This window comes from Eschrichtius robustus, chromosome 3, assembly GCF_028021215.1.
Source record: "Eschrichtius robustus isolate mEscRob2 chromosome 3, mEscRob2.pri, whole genome shotgun sequence".
NCBI lineage: Eukaryota > Metazoa > Chordata > Mammalia > Artiodactyla > Eschrichtiidae > Eschrichtius > Eschrichtius robustus.
Window position 1 is genome coordinate 144686045 of NC_090826.1, and position 17432 is coordinate 144703476.

The window sequence follows — 17432 nt, forward strand, 5'->3', positions numbered from 1 at the left end:
AGGAGGGAGCCTGAGGCCAGTGCCATCGAGGCTCCAAGGGGGCCGCCGTACATGCATGATCCCAGCGCGGCCTTGGCCGTGGAACTCTGGCCGTGGCTGACTGCACACTGCTGCAGCTGCTGCTTGTGCCGCTGAGCTGCATGGCCAAGTTCTAAGCCAAGGTCACCCTGTACTGCGTGCTCTGCTTTATGGTCGTCACCGTGGCCACGGTCACCTGCCTGCTGTGTCGCCATGGCCAGGTAGTGGAGAATGTGAGCGTCGTCCGTGGGCTCATCCAGTCCTTCAAGTACATATACTGCATTCACTTTGAGATTAAGGGCCGCCAGAAGCTGGAGGTGGACCACCCCTGTGTCATCATCTCTAACCACCAGGGCATCCTGGGCATAGTGGTCTCATGGAGGCCCTTCCCGAATGCAGATTGCCAAGCAGGAGCTGTTCTTCATAGGATGCATGGGCCTGATCATGTGTACCTTGGGGCGTCTTCATTGCCAATGCAAATAATCAGTAAACAGTCTATAATAGGAATAGAGAAGAGTTTTATTCTAGCCAAACTGAGGACTGTAGCCCTGGAGACACAGATTCAAGAAGCACTTGAATTGTGTTCTGCCTGAACAAACAAAATGAGGGAGGCTTATATAGGCAAAACCCACAAAGTTGCATAAGTTGTTTGTCAAGAATTAGGATTAGAACCGGCAAGAAGAAAGGGTGCTTGTTAAGCAAGGATTGTTTGGGGACTGAATGGTTGCATAGTTATAAGGGGAGACCTTGAGACCATAAGGTTGCAGCAGGCAACTGCTAGCAGATGTTGTTTTGAGAACAGTTGGTGGTGTCCTTGAGTTTGATACAGTTCAGAAAATTCAAGTTCTCAAGTGATGCAGGAGCGTGTCTGAAACCACACCCACAGTGGCCACCTGGCTCCGTTTTGAATGCTTGAACCACAGTTACTCCATTTTTACTTTTTAAATACATTCTTTAATGGTTAAAGCCCATGTACAATGCATGCTTGACAGTACATAGACAGGCTGTTCTAATTAGCATAAAGTTCAAGCCAAATCATGTATAAACTAGGATGAATTCCCCATACCTTAATTTGTGAAAATTTCTTCTATCATCAACTAACAAAGTACCAGGACCATGATGACACACGTGGGCTTGGGCATGGTCAGAGAGAACCTTGAGGTGTGACTCTACCCTGAGGGCGTGCAGAACGACAATAGGACCTGCTGCCTTTCAAGAGAGGAGCCTTCTACCTGGTGATCTAAGTCTGGTTGCCCCTCACCTCTGTGTTATACTCTACCTTCTCCTTCTACAACCCCAAGAGGAAGCTCTTCACCTCAGGAATGGTCACGATGAAGGTGCTGGATGCCACCCCCACCAGCAGCCACCCTGTGGCTGGATGTTCCCAACCTCACGGACACCAGCTGCCATGAGCTTGGGAACATCCAAGTCCCAAGGACCACCTTGAGGACCACCTTCTCCCGCACGTCCAAGATACCCCAGAAAGACGGGGCCACTGCAGGGCCTGGTGCCCAGCCAGCCCAGTAGCTGAGGCCATGGGTTGGGTCAGGAGCTGAGGGCAGGACCTGGCTAGAGAATGGACAGAGGGACCCCAGCCCTGGCTGCCAAATAATACTATGTCACAGTAGTCCGGCTGCTCTCCCCCTTGCATTCAGGCCCCATCAAGTGGAAGCCTCTTTCTGTCATTGGCCTCAGACCCAGGCCCCTGATGTCCCCTCAAAGGAGAGTGTGCCAGACCCTCACCAAGCTCTGAAGGCAAAGCCTTGCCCACTGTCATGCCTGCAAGATCCAGGAGTAGGAGCAGGCCTGGGGCTCCAGATCGGCTGACAGGGCTGGGCTGGGCTGGGCTGCAAGGCCTTGGGATGAATGGCCAGAGATGAGGCCCTCTGTGGTCCTGCCTGGGCCTGTGGGGTGCAGAGTCAGGTTTTGGGTGCCCAGCCACAGCCTGCATCGGTCTTTCAGGGAGAGGAGGAGCTCTGGGGGAGTGAAAGGAGCAGACCCCAGTTTTGTACACTCCTGAAAGTGCAAAATAACTAAATAAACAAACAAATAAATATATTTTTAAAAGTAAAGGCGTGGCAGTGAGAAACCTGCAAATCTGCTAACATCATTGACATTTCACTCTGTGTGTTTCCTTTTATCTGCAGAGCCGCCCAAAGTCACTGTGATGCCCAAAAATCAGTCTTTTACAGGTGGATCTGAGGTCTCCATCATGTGTTCTGCAACAGGTTATCCCAAACCAAAGATCACCTGGACCATGAATGATATGTTTATTGTGGGTTCACACAGGTACTGGGTTTGTATCATGTTCTTTGTTTTTACTGAGTGAGAGAAGTTGGTGAAATTTCTGGACAATACTAATCTGACCAAATCCCTAAGGTTAAGGGAGATTTGACCCAAATCCACAGCTTTAGATTTTCTCAATAGGCCAGGAAATGTCAGTAAAATAATAAATGATGAATGTATAAATGTATAGAGTTTGAGGTTCTTAAGTCTTGGATTCAATAGCTGGGACTAAGTGCTTCCTAATACTTTGCTTTGCAAACATAACACTGTAACAGTTGGTTTACCTTGAATAATTGAAATGGGGATAATGGACTTTCTGTGGGTAAAGTAATGTGTAGTTTTAACCCGTCTGCTAGAGGTTTGGTCCTGAGATTTAACAGAAGAGAGAGGGAGAGACAAAGGACAGAACAGTAGCTCTAATGAAAGTGTATGCAGACATTGTTCGTAACTCCTGCTCACTGTTGCCATACTATCGTACATTCTGCTGGATGCTTTTAAAAGAAAATGAATCCTCTCATGCTCAAAGAGAGTACTGAACACGAGGGGCATAAGCAATGAAGTTTCCAGCCATCGGGCTTCCATTACTCTGGGTTTGGCAGGAGGAGAAGGGCTTAGGTGTGAGCCAGATTCCATTCCTGGTCTCTTCACAAGACTGACTTGAGATGTGAGGCATTGCATCTCTCAGGTTTTCATTTTGAGGAACTGTTTAGCTTAGAAGTTCACACAGAGCAAGATTGCCTGGGTGCAAATTCCACTTCTTCCCTTTACTAACCCTGACTCCGGGCAAGTTGTATAACCTCTTTGCTCATCTGTATAACAGAGATAATAGTATCTAACTCATTGGGTTGTTAGGAAGATTTAAAACATTGATAAATGTAAAGCTACTAGAGCAGCCCTGATACATGGCAAGTACTAGATATGTGGGACCTATTGTTATTATCATTATAACATTTCTGCTTATAAAATGATGATGTTAATCATTTCTGCAATCAGCACCACAAACATAACTCTAAAATATTTGAAAGGAAGGTGCTATAGTTCCTTGATACTATTATTAGAGTATTTTCAATTTTATTTGCTTTTTGTCTGTAGGTATAGGATGACCTCAGAAGGTACCTTATTTATCAAAAATGCAGTTCCCAAAGATGCAGGGATCTATGGTTGCCTGGCAAGTAATTCAGCTGGGATGGATAAACAGACTTCTACTCTCAGATACACTGGCAAGTATAATCAGTTTAAAAGGCAGTACAAATAGTATGAATGTCATATCAAGCAATGTAAAAGTACTTTCTTGAAAATTAATACTAGGAATGAGTTATACCCACTTGTATAATTTATTCTTTGTTTCACACATTGATTAAAGCAAATATTGTAACTAATTTAAGTTAAAAGTTCAGGGAGTGAATAGCTTTGGTAATCAACAGAAATCAAGGAAGCTTCCAGATTATGGAAGAGTTCCAGAATGTCCACAGAGTTCTATCCTTCCATGATTCATCTGTTCTTTGTAATATTTTACTTACAAATTAATAAATTCTGTATCCTTCCTAGTTTACCTCAACTTTCATTTTACATGTTCCACTTATGTTCATATATATATGAATTGATATATATATGTATAAATATATTTATACATATGAAACTTTATAATATTTCTGTTATAATTAAATATTTACAACATCTCTGTCACTTATCTAGATATTACTTTTTGCTTTTCATCTTCAGTTTTTCCCCTCCAAACTCAGACATTTATTGAAGATATACTTTATGACAACTATTTTATAATACAATATTCCATAATATAGTAGAATATAATACATTCTAACATATATAATGTAATCGAATCTATTATAATACATAATTGTATATTCTAATAATATGTAATATAGAAGAGAATATTTCTTTTACTTTGGTCTTTCTTAGACAAATAAAGGACAAGGGCATTATATGCTCAGTGTCATTTTGTAAACTGTGAATAATTAATGACTAGCAATCCACCCTTTCTCTCATTTTTCTTCATCATTCATAGTAAGGTAGTAAAATTGGCAGTGGAGAGGAAGGAGCGTAAAAGAGCCACAATAAAGATTGAGAATTGTAGATGGTGTGTATAGATGAAGGAGGTAACAAAAAAGTCACAAATACTGGACCTAAAAGCCTGGGAAGAAGTCTCATTTATAGAAATGAGGAAGGCACGTGGTGAATAAGTTTAGAAGGGAAGATGGGCTCAGATTTAGAGATGACAATTAAAAACGTTCATAGAACAGCCATGTGGAGAGGGAACAAACAGTTGGGAATGGGGGTTGAAACAGATTCTGCATCGCAGAAATGAATTTTGGTTCATTCACAAAGAAACCAAAATATTTCACCCATTTATTTAACTTAGTAATCACCCAAAGTATGTAAAATGCTGTGCTAGAGACTGTGGAATGTAAAATAAAAAATGTATGTCATGAGGTCCTTACTTTTCAAGAGCGTGATTAATGGGAGTGATTATATGTAAATAAATATAATAAGGCAGACAAATAAGTACAAAAGTGGAAGGTTGGTGGAGGGGAAGATTAATTCTGACTGGGGAATTTGCCAGCACTTCTTAAAGGAGATAGGATTTAAGCTCAGCCTGGAAGAATGAGTGGGATTTGAAGAGTTGTGGCAAAGGGCATTTCAGGCAGAGGAAAAAAACTTTAGCAAAAGCAGGAAGATGGGAGGGAATAGTGCATGTTTTGGACTACCAGTGTAGCTCCATACCTTGTGATAAGTAAGGAAGTGTAATGGAGCGTGAAGTTCAAAAGAAAGCCATGCACCAGTTTATGATTTTTGAAAGCCAAACTAGGGAATTATGAAATGCAATCACCAAAGTTTTCTAGCCAAGGAGTAACATGATCTTTGAGAAATTAACTCTTGGCTTTGTTTAAAGCTACCTCAATTGAAGTTAGGAAGTCCTAAAATGTTCAGTTAAGAAAAAAATATGTGCATGAACTAAAGTATTAGGCAAAGGGGTGAATCAAACAGAGCTAAGGAAAGAAACTTAGAGAATGTCTGTATTTAACATCAAAGGGAAAAATAGAGTTAAAAGTGGGAGATTCTACTTTTTACAGATGCAAATTTTAGCCTTAGACTACAACTGTCTCTCTGTAGATAGACATGAATATCCTTAAAGTCACATAGAAAATGTGCATCGATTAGTTGAAATGTGCATCACCTAGAAAATGTGCATCAATTAATTTCCTAAATTTTTGGACACTGTTTCATCAGAATTATTTTTTCCTAATGTTCTTTTGGCCTTATAGATGATCTTTTCATCACACACATCTGTGTGCATATACATCATGAGTTTATTTCTGTTTGTAAAAACTGAGATAGCCACAAGCACATAAATAATAATAGTTTTTTTTTTTATTGGTTCATTTAGTAAACATAAACAAGGTGTAAGTGGCATTGTGCTAGACGTTAATTATTTGCATGTTTGTTGTTTTCAGAAGCCCCGAAGTTGATCGTAATTCAGAGTGAGCTCTTGGTTGCCCTTGGGGATACAACAGTTATGGAATGTAAAACGTCTGGTGTTCCTCCACCTCAGGTTAAATGGTTCAAAGGTACATTTCTTAAGTATGTTCATGTCCGGTTCACTTAGTGTTGTTTTATCTTTTAGATAAAAATGATTTGTTAAAAATTTGTTTTGGTGTGTGACTTAGCAGCCCCATAAAATGTGTTTATGGTCTCACTAGAGACGATAGTTCAAAATTCTGCACTCTGAATTTCAGCACTTGACATCTGGTGTGGATTATAGGACCGTGAAAATCTAAGCAGGAAAACTTCGCCTTTGCTAATCCAGCTGAACATTCTCTTTATTAGTTTAGGATTGTTTCCTGTAGAAAATTGTCCAAGAATACTCAGTTAATGTTTAAAATAGCTTCACTTATTTCAGTTGACTTTGCTTAGGCTCTCACAATTAGCACGCTTTCTATAAAGTGCTCAAATAAAGACATACCTTGAAAATTACAGTTGAATGACATTTGACTGAAAGACAAACGTATTTTGTGGTCAGCTTCATCATTGCATGGCAGCTGTTTATATCAAGTATAGAAATTATCTGCCTCTATTTGTGATATAAAGATTCTACCTCTGTGATTCTGTAATAAAATAACCATAATGTGCTGCTTGTCCTTGGTGAGAATGTCCTTGGGTCCTGGTCTAGGCTCAAATGCTGACAGTAGATATCTGTATAAAATGTCCTGCTTCTGTTTTTCTCTCAGTTTTTCCAATCTATGAGAAAGAAAAATCCCCACAAACACCCTAAGAGGGAGGTTGCTAGGATTATTGAGATGCTGTTTGCAAAATACTCTTTAATCTTCAGATGAAAAATGCTAAATAGTACAAAGCACTATTGTTATGATTCTGTTTGTTAAATCACAGACATTCCCATAGCAACAGGTTGATGTCATAATTACAAAATTGTGAATTCACCTCGGGTTCAAACTCTTAGGGAACACGAGGTGAAAAGGAAAGGCTTTATGTAGAAAACAAATACTTTTCAATAATACAAATCAAAAACAGGGAGGGAAACTAGAAGATAATGTCATTTTCATAGTTTTCCATGTTAAATGATTTAGTCTTCGTGTTTTCTCTGAAAAGAAAGCATTTCTCGATTTGCTTCTTAATTAGGTTTCAGTCAACAAAAACTAATTTTCCTTATTTGAAAAACTTAAATCTTTAACTTACAAATGAAGTAGATAAAAGTTTCAAACGCACATCTTAATTAAATAAATCCAGAAAAATATCAATCAGTAGTTTATGTTAATAATAAAAAAAATCTTTAAAGTAATGGAACCTGCTGATTTCTCTGCCTGTAAATAGCTGAGTCACAGAGAGAAAGTGTTTTATTCTCCCAAGTAGGTGCTACTCTCCTGAATAGTCTGTATGTCAGCTTTGGTCCCACAAATGGCTTGGGAGGTGAATGAGGAGTTAGGGAGCTGTGCAGCTACCACCATGGAAGATTCTAGAATTGACTGCCTAGTAGTTTCTTTTCTCAAGCAGAGACATTGGAGTTCAGTGCGCCTAGTAAATCATATCCCATTTCTCTGTTCGAGTTATGCACCAACAGAGCTAGCCTGTGGGCATTAAGCACTGACACATCATGTTGGAGGACCTGCTTCGATTGATGTTCATCACCAATATGCAGAGCTGCCCTGAACCCCAGTATCACTTCCTCTCCCAGTCCCAGGCAGACAATTTATTCCATAAGCAGAATCTGGATCATAAAGAGAAAAGCCAGGGGACAAACTCTTCTACATGCAAACTGGCTCCCAAAAGAAAGGGACGAGGAGGCAGCTGGACCTTTCTGTGCCACCTCTGCTGGGGATGAGGCAACAACAAGGTTAGGAAGATCCTACCTTATGGAAACCACAGGGGGAAAGAATAGTTCTTTCCCTAACCATAAGAATAACTTTTTCTTCATAGCTTTTTTTCCAGGCAGTTCTTATTGAATAAAGTAGGTGGTCGTTTTTTTATTTTTTATTTATGGTAAGAACACACGAGCTCTACCCTCTTAACAAATTTTTAAGCAACAGTACACTATTGTTACCTCTAGGCACTGTTGTACAGCAAATCTCTAGAACTTATTCATCTTGTATGATTGAAACTTTATGCCTGTTGAACAGCAGCTCCCCATTTCCCCTGCCCTGCAGCCCTTGGCAACCATCATTCATTAATAAATTGTATTTCATTCAGACCATTTGAGAAAAGGAATTTCGTACATACAAATGCCCCCCAAAATTTTAGATTTTAGAAATGAGCAACATAGGGCTTCCCTGGCGGCGCAGTGGTTGAGAATCTGCCTGCTAATGCAGGGGACACGGGATCGAGCCCTGGTCTGGGGAGATCCCACATGCCGCAGAGCAACTAGGCCCGTGAGCCACAACTACTGAGCCTACGCTCTAGAGCCTGTGCTCTGCAACGAGAGGCCGCGATAGTGAGAGGCCCGTGCACCGCGATGAAGAGTGGCCCCCACTTGCCACAACTGGAGAAAGCCCTCGCACAGAAATGAAGACCCGACACAGCCAAAAATAAATAAATAAATAAATAAATAAATAAATAAATTTAAAAAAGAAATGAGCAACATAAAGTGGGTTCAAAGAAGAATCAGGGACACTATTAAAATGTTGTATAAAGAATATTTCTAGTAAAATAGTAAAGAAATTGAATTTGTTTCTTTAGATCTGTTGTTGCTAAAGTGTAGTTGGGAATCCCTGGAGGTTCCCCACAATTCTTTTCAGGGAATCCATGAGATCAAAATTATTTTCCTGATGATACTAAGATGTTATTTGGCTTTTTCACACTCATCTCAGCTACATGATATGTGATATCCAATAAAGTGAATGCAGAAGCAAAAATGACCACTCAGCTCTCTTCTATTAAGCTAGACATTCTAGAGGTTTGCAAAAATGTGAAACAATGCCACTTTTCTCACTAAGTTTCTCTTGTTCACGGAAATTTTTTTTTTATAAAATACATTTATGTTAAAATATCATGAGTTATTAGAAACTAAATACATATGTTTTAAAATTTTTCAGTTTCCTTTCTAAAATGTGAAGTACAAATATAATCCACATAAACAAAAATTCATTGAAGTCCCCAATAATTTTTAAGAGTATAAAAAGGTCTTGAGACAAACATTTTTGAGAATCACTAAAGAACCTTCAACAATTTAAAGGGTCTTATGTCATGGATAATGATCTCTCTGTTAGTCTTTGCATCCACAGAGGCCAGAATTGAATTTAAACTAAAGCAGAAAGAATCCTCCTTAATGGTAATGATTGTTCAATCCTTGAATAGATTGTCAGCAAAGTTTATATATTTTACTATGTGTGTAAACATTCTTCTAATCTTATCTAATATTAAAAGTAAATTCTCCCTCAATCATTTTCATCGCAAGGTTCTGTATTTCTCTGTGGCTTCTCAGTAATTTGATTACTAATTGTTCAGTAGAAATCAAGAGAGATGACCAAAATGTGATCAAAATGCAAACTTGATATAACCAGTGTTTTCCAATTTATATTTTGTTTCATTGCTGCTATTCCTTAAACACTTTTATTTTAAAAAAAAAAGCTACTAGCAAAAAGTAGCTTTTTAGTCTTTATTTCAACCTGTTATGTCCTCTGACATATACAGAAGAAATAAAGGAGAAGTAAAATCCAAAAATCTAAATGCATTTTAGTCCAAACATTTTAATGCTTGATGAACAGCTTGGTCACATTGCATCCTCCCCTAGAGGGAGGAAAGTTTATGTCAACATCATCTGCTTTTACTTATGAAAGTTTCCCAGAGGCACATAGACAAGGCTTTAGTTGCTTCTCTCATTCTCGCGTGGTATCCAGTAGCAAGCTTAAAAGGATGATTGGGGTTTTAAATGTTGGAATGCTGAAAAATACTTTATTTTTGGCACTGACAGTTGCTAATGTAATTTTTTTGTTTTTAAATTTATGGCTCCTTTGACCTCTTCTCCTCCCCAAATTATAAAAACAAAAGGAGAATTGTTTGTTGCTCTGAGTCTGTTGGTGGCTGCTTTATGTAGTGTCCTAGAGAATTGCTAGCTCTGGGGTTTTAGCCTGTTAAAAGCTAAGGGAGTTACTTCAACAGTCCTTAGTCCCAGGGCACATGGCTAAGCTAGTATATGGCATTTTGGAGAGTACCTCTTCAGACTTGACATCTGGGCATGCTGTGAAACCCTAAGGCAATGGTCCTTAAACCTCCTGGAATTTTTTAGGATCCCCACAAAGAGTTTGACATCACCCTTTACAAAAACAAACAAAAAAGATACGGACACTAGGCTGCCACTTAAACATCAGTACTAGGTAATTTTTTATGATATTTGTCATCCTGGTGAAATTCATTCTTCGATGAGGAGAAACCTTGGAGGAAGGGAAGCCTAAGGAAAGGCTAACCCAACTTAGAGATTTGTTGAGGCATTGCCTGCCTTCAAATAGAAATGGTTCTCAGGGGATCTGAGGCACTGCAGGGACAGGCAACCCAGACATAAGTCATCTTTCTTGGGTCATTCCACCCTCATACCGATGTCAAACTCAATATCTGGTTCCATCCTCCACTCATTTATCCCCTGCCTGCTTCTTCCAAAAAACTCCATAATAAAAAACTCTTCCTCTAACTCCAACTTAAAGAACTTTGATGCCTAATACAGATTTAGTAGAGGTATCCTGGGAGATTTATATAACAATACTCCTCTCTGGCCATTGTCAAGAGTTCCTCATCCATTCTTTCTCTTCTCTCAGCAAGCTCTTCCCTACCCTCTCTAGCCAGCTGTGGCTCCTACTTCCCGAACCATCCTTAGAATCCTCTCAGGCAGCTCATACCTTTCACAAGACAAAATCTGACTGAGAACATTCAGCAAACCAGAAACCTGGTCATTGGCCAAACTAAGAACAGCCATAGTCTCCGAAGCATTTCCTGGGTCACTGAAATTCATCCTGCCACAAAGATGGTAGAAACCTCATTTCAACCTTCATCTTCCCATTCCCTTCTTACCTAACACAGCCACGGTGACAGCTGCCACTCTTTCCTAGTCCCCCAACATAGCTTCAGAGAGTTTGTTCTCATTTAGGTACATATACGGTAGGAAATATTTGTATATAATTCATTTAGGGCCTGATTTTTGACTATAGATTAGCCTGTGAAATTATACAGACTAATAAATCAGCTCATTACCAAGAAACACTTCATTCTTTCATTGCATAAACATTGTTTAAGTGTCTGCATTGTGCAAGACACTTGTATTTAAAAACTTTACAATCGTTTTCTTCAGAAGTTTTGCAATCAAATCAATAGCAAACTATGTAAACATTTAACTGTTTAACTTCTCCGCTTTGTTTTGACGTAGGGGATCTTGAGCTGAGGCCCTCACCATTTCTCATTATTGACCCTCTCTTGGGACTTTTGAAGATTCAAGAAACTCAAGATCTGGATGCTGGTGATTATATGTGTGTTGCTGTCAATGATGCCGGAAGAGCAACTGGCAAGATAACTCTGGATGTTGGCTGTAAGCATCCCGTCTCTGATAGACAAGTTTGTATTGAAATTGACCTGGTATTTTTTGACACTAATAACTTTGAAGCAGTTGGTGGAAATATTTGTCAGAATGGCAAAATTAGAGAGCATTTCAGATTATTAATATAATAATGGTAGTTAGCATATACCAAGTTTTTTCCTATTTACCATGCACCGTGCTAAGAACTTGTATATGCATTATATCATTAAACCCTCATAACAATCTTAAGAGGAAGATACTATAATTTTCTCTGTTATATAGGTAAGGAAATGGAAGCTTAAGAAGGCTAAGCAACTTGACCGGGGTCAAGAGCTATGGAGGGACAGAGCCTGGATATTTGAATCTAGGTTGTTTGATTTCAGAGACTGTAGGCTTCACTGGTCTATCATCTGTTGCCAAACATTTTCCTATCAGGAGTCATCCATTTGGACACCAAATTCCTAAGTATTAACATCTGGAGGCCAAAACTTAGACTTTGGCCCTAGACCATAATTTGGAGATGTTGATGACAGCAAAGGTAGCAGATTGTTATCTTACTTTTTTTTTTTAAAATTCACTAGCAATGACTCCTCTATGTATAAAACAAAGTACAAACTACAAATAAATGTCAATCACAATGTGAATGATACAGCATGTGCATGACAACTTTAGTCGGATTACTCAAGAAGTTTGGCCCTCCCTCCTTCTTCATCTCTCCATCTCATCTCATGTTTCTTGAAAAATAAAATTACACAGTTTGGTAACACATGAAATAAAACAGAGCTTGTTTCATCTGAAAAAGACCCTGGCAGCTTAATTTTAACAGATAAGTCAAATGTTTGCATCACTTAAATTTATAAAATATGACATTTCATTAAATTGTGTTTTCATTTATGCATGATGATTTTCATGCCAAAGCTGTTTTTTTTTAACAAAAGTTAAGAGCTATAAAGAAAATGCATTTTTTATTTAGAATAAAGTTAACACAAAACATTTTAGTTCTACTATCTTTGTTCTTTAAATGAAAATCATGACCCTCTAAGCTTCGTATTTTATTTCATATAAACTAAAATTTTTTTCCTGCTGGGATCTTTTATGATCCCCAAGCCCCTAGGCTGTGTGGTGAACACTCTGCATTCTTGGTGATTATGCCCCTGGGGTAGAATCAACAAAGCTGAAAGTGGCCACAAAGACCACTGTAGAATCTGTCTAGGGCACAGCAAGATGTGTTTGAACCATGACTAAACTCTGTGGTTATTAAGAGAAGTGCCTTGGAAATAAGATTGGAATCTCTGGGTGGAGGGTCTCTGAATCTACCAGCAGAGTGTAAAATACAAGAAATGCGTTTAGAAATATAAGGCCCAAATGAAGAGGGTGATTAGATACAGAATTCTTGTTTTCAAGAAATATACAAAGTTTCACTTCTCAACATTTTCTAGTTTTGCTTCTCTCTCTTTCCTGCACAGATATTTTCTATTCACCCAATGTTCTTGTAGAGTTGTCTAGCTCTAGAAGGAAGAGTGAAATAGCCCAGCAAAAAGGGAATGACACCCTCAACCCCTCCAAGATTGTAGAAAATCTAAACATCTTACATGTTTCTTTGCTTACTTACTGTCTTCTTGAAAATCTTTTTAGCTTCTGGACTTTCCAGATTCTCTCTTCGGATTAGTGACAAACCATATAAGGGTTAGGTCTGTCTGTGCTGAAGTGACTTGGAGTAGATAGGAAACATCCTAACAAAAGTTTTATATTTATCCCTTATTCCTTGAACTGAATTTTGTTTTATCTCCACTCATATTCAAGATCTTCACTCGCAATGACCCTTTCTAAAACAATGGCTTCCTTAACTTTTATTCCAGTAATTGTCCTGATGGAACTACTTACATAAACTCTATTGTTTGCTTACTGTAACCTTGATCACTGTTAAAAGTTGCCAAATAACTTAATATTAACATCAGTGCCATTCATGTTTCTGCTATGCCTTAACTATTTCCTTATTCACCATTAGAATTCTGATCATTGTAGCTTAGAAAGTTTGATTAGACCTTTTCTGTCCACATAAAGCTATTGTTACATATCCTAGCAGACAGAGGATATAACTGCCAAGCACCGTGCAAATCACAGTTGCAGTGATAGTTGTGATTATTGCTATTAGGTTTAAAAGCAAACAAACAAAAGAACAAGTTTTCCCTAGAATTTATATAGTGTTTAAGAGAATGAGCTCTAGAAAGGGACTGGGTTTTCTACCTGACTTTTAACAGTACCTACCTGATAGGTTGGTTGTAAAGATGAAATGAGGTATTATCGCCTATGTGCATTCAGCATGTCAGCGGTTACTGCTTTTCCTCCAAAGCTGCTTAATGAACATGTATCAAATAGGTGAATATTAACTTTACAAACTGAATGGTCACTTTGATTCTTTGAGTCTTGAAAAATAATATAGAAATGCATATATAATAGTGGTATAGCGTTTAAGATTAAGCATTGTGCTTTTAATACGATAGTCAGTGTTTCAACTTGATTTTTTTTAAAAAAGGGCTTGAGACAATTTAAGTACTACTATTAGTGGTGCATAAAATTATTCATTTGAGTTCCAAAACTACTGGGCATAAATTTAAGTAGATTATGACTTAAGAAGAAAAACTTGCTTTTATCCATATCATGTAACTAGTTAGACTTCCAGATTGTTTTTGTGGGCCTATTATTTCACATAAACAATACTAGATCAAAAAATAATCATAAACAGGCCATTTAATGTTATTCATGAGTTCTAGCTTCTTGTAGTGAGTCTCCGTTATGGACATTTCAGGTCAATGTTCAGGGAATGTTACCAATGCTTTTCAACCTTTTTTAAAAGGGTGTCATTTGGAAGAGAAGAAGATTGGCTACATCAAACAAAAAGTTGGCCTGGCAGTGACTATATTTGCAGCATTCCACACCACAGAGGGTGATGTTTTAGACTTAGACTGTGGTTTCATGTCTTGTGGTTTGGTAGAACCAAAACAGTACGTTCAGCCATTTTAGGAAAGAAAATCTCAGGTTGACTAATCTAATGCAAGAGTTGCATAGTGGGGATAGATTTAATTATCACTAAAGGAACTAGAATAATTTTATAGAATAGGTGTCAGAGCAAGATGGTCAATCTGTTTGTAACTTTTATATTTTCAAAATAATGTGTGCACACAGCCGTATCCACCTGTAAGTGACAACAGAGCTGTACCGTGCTTTAACCCTGTGCAGTCCTCAAAGTGCTTGCACACAAATATTTAGGGGATCACAGAGGGTCCAGCATAATAAATCCAACAGACTGTATGCAGAAGCCAAAATTGAAACTAACATTAGATACATTAAACTCCAGAACTATGATTTAATGAATTAACTATACAATATTTATGATCACTGATAGTTTATAGTTGGGTGATTACTACATGCTAAATGATTAATAATGATTCTCTCTTTTAACAACGTGAGATAGGATATGTTATCGCCCTTTTGTTCACGGGGAAATTTAAACTGGGGGAGGTAAAATAATTTTCCAAGTTTATAGACTAAGAAATAGTGGAGCTGCGATTTGAAACCACCTGGTGGGCTGTAGCTTCCCTAAGCTACTTCTCTAAGCAGCTCCTCTGCACAAGTTCCATATTTTGTGCTATAATCACTTCTGCTTCCTTTCCCACTGGTTTTGTTAATCTGTTTACCATCCACCCAATGTAATTCACTTGGAGTCCGAATTGGCCACACTCAGGAGTAGGAAGTACTTAAAAGACTTCTTGGCTTGAGGTAGGAGCTGCTTCATTTTGATGTTTGCTTGTCATTGATGCTATCCTGGCTGCTTACCTACTGCCTGGTACTCTCATTTGCCTTGTTTTCTGGTACCAGTACATTTATTCCCTGACCTTGTGCTTGTCTCGTGCCTGACACTCTTCCCAAAGCTTCTTCACCACTGGTGACTTCTCTCATCTTAACTGAGTTTTATGGGCACAACTTGAGCTTCACCTACCATTTTTTTTAAAAAAAAAATCTTTACTGGAGTACAATTGTTTCACAATACTGTGTTAGTCTCTGTCGTACAACAAAGTGAATCAGCCATATGCATACATATGTCCCCATTTCCCCTCTTTAGCCTCCCTCCCATCCTCCCTATCCCACCTCTCTAGGTCATTGCAAAGCACCGAGCTGATCTCCCTCCCTGTGCTATGCTGCTGCTTCCCACTAGCTAACTATTTTACATTCGGTAGTGTATATATCTCGATGCTACTCTCACTTCGCCCCAGCTTCCCCCTCCCACCCCATGTCCTCAAGTCCGTTCTCTATGTCTACATCTTTATTCCTGCCCTGCAACTCGGTTCATCAGTACCATTTTTTTTTTTTTTTAGATTCCATATATATATCTATGTGTTAGCATACGGTATTTGTATTTCTCTTTCTGACTTCACTCTGTATGACAGACTCTAGGTCCATCCATCTCACTACAAATAACTCAGTTTTGTTTCTTTTTATGGCTGAGTACTATTCTGTTGTATATATGTGCCACATCTTCTTTATCCATTCATCTGTTGATGGACACTTAGGTTGCTTCCATGTCCTGGCTATTGTAAATAGAGCTGCAGTGAACATTGTGGTACACGTCTCTTTTTGAATTATGGTTTTCTCAGGGTATATGCCCAATAGTGGTATTGCTGGGTCATATGGTAGTCCTATTTTTAGTTTTTTAAGGAACCTCCATACTGTTTTCCATAGTGGTTGTATCAATTTACATTCCCACCAACAGTGCAAGAGGGTTTCCTTTTCTCCACGCCTTCTCCAGCATTTGTTGTTTGTAGATTTTCTGATGATGCCCATTCTAACTGGTGTGAGGTGATACCACATTGTAGTTTTCATTTGCGTTTCTCTAATAATTAGTGATGCTGAGCATCTTTTCATGTGCCTCTTGGCCATCTGTATGTCTTCCTTGGTGAAATGTCTACTTAGGTCTTCCGCCCATTTTTTAACTGGATGGTTTGTTTTTTTGTTATTGAGCTCCATGAGCTGTTTGTAAATTTTGGAGATTAATCATTTGTCTGTTGTTTCATTTGTAAATATTTTCTCCTGTTCTAAGGGTTGTCTTTTTGTCTTGTTTATGGTTTCGTCTGCTGTGCAAAAGCTTTTAAGTTTAATTAAGTCCCATTTGTTTTTTTTTTGTGTTTCTATTTCCATTACTCTAGGAGGTGGGTCAAAAAAGATCTTACTGTGGTTTATGTCAAAAAGTATTTTTCCTGTGTTTTCCTCTAAGAGTTTTATAGTGTCTGGTCTTACATTTAACTCTTTGATCCATTTGGAGTTTATTTTTGTGTATGGTGTTAGGAAGTGTTCTAATTTCATTCTTTTACATGTAGCTGTCCAGTTTTCCCAGCACCCCTTACTGAAGAGGCTGTCTTTTCTCCATTGTATGTTCTTGCCTCCTTTGTTGTAAATTAGGTGCCGATATGTGCGTGGGTTTATCTCTGGGCATTCTATCTTGTACCTGATAGATCTATCAGGTACAAGATATTGATCTATATTTCTGTTTTTGTGCCAGTACCATACTGTCTTGATTACTGTAGCTTTGTGGTATAGTTTGAAGTCAGGAAGCCTGATTCCTCCAACTCCATTTTTCTTTCTCAAGATTGCTGTGGCTCTTCGGCTCTTTTGTGTTTCCATACAAATTGTAAAAATTTTTGTTCTAATTCTGTGAAGAATGCCATTGGCAGTTTGATAGGGATTGCACTGAATCTGTAGATTGCTCTGGGTAGTATAGTCATTTTCACAATATTGATTCTTCCAATCCAAGAACATGGTATGTCTCTCCATCTGTTGGTATCATCTTTAATTTCTTTCATCAGTGTCTTATAGTTTTCTGCATACAGGTCTTTTGTCTCCCTAGGTAGGTTTCTTCCTAGGTATTTTATTCTTTTTGTTGCAGTGGTAAATGGGAGTGTTTCCTTAATTTCTCTTTCAGATTTTTCATCATTAGTGTTTAGGAATGCAAGAGATTTCTGTGCAATAATTTAGTATCCTGCAACTTTACCAAATTCATTGATTAGCTCTAGCAGTTTTCTGGTGGCATCTTTAGGATTCT

The 17432-nt window shown here is 38.4% G+C and overlaps 1 protein-coding gene and 1 pseudogene across 6 annotated transcripts in view; both read left to right on the forward strand.

Annotated features, from left to right (window-relative positions):
* Positions 1 to 17432, forward strand: part of HMCN1 (hemicentin 1) — a 529724-nt gene that overhangs the window by 239918 nt on the left and 272374 nt on the right. For all 6 annotated transcript variants that reach the window (XM_068541417.1, XM_068541420.1, XM_068541418.1 and 3 more), the window contains exons 12-15: positions 2166 to 2307; positions 3397 to 3524; positions 5778 to 5891; positions 11189 to 11347. In XM_068541417.1, the coding sequence (XP_068397518.1) occupies positions 2166 to 2307; positions 3397 to 3524; positions 5778 to 5891; positions 11189 to 11347 (543 nt within the window). The remainder of the gene's footprint in view (positions 1 to 2165; positions 2308 to 3396; positions 3525 to 5777; positions 5892 to 11188; positions 11348 to 17432) is intronic.
* On the forward strand, positions 52 to 1545 carry LOC137761732 (1-acyl-sn-glycerol-3-phosphate acyltransferase beta pseudogene; annotated as a pseudogene).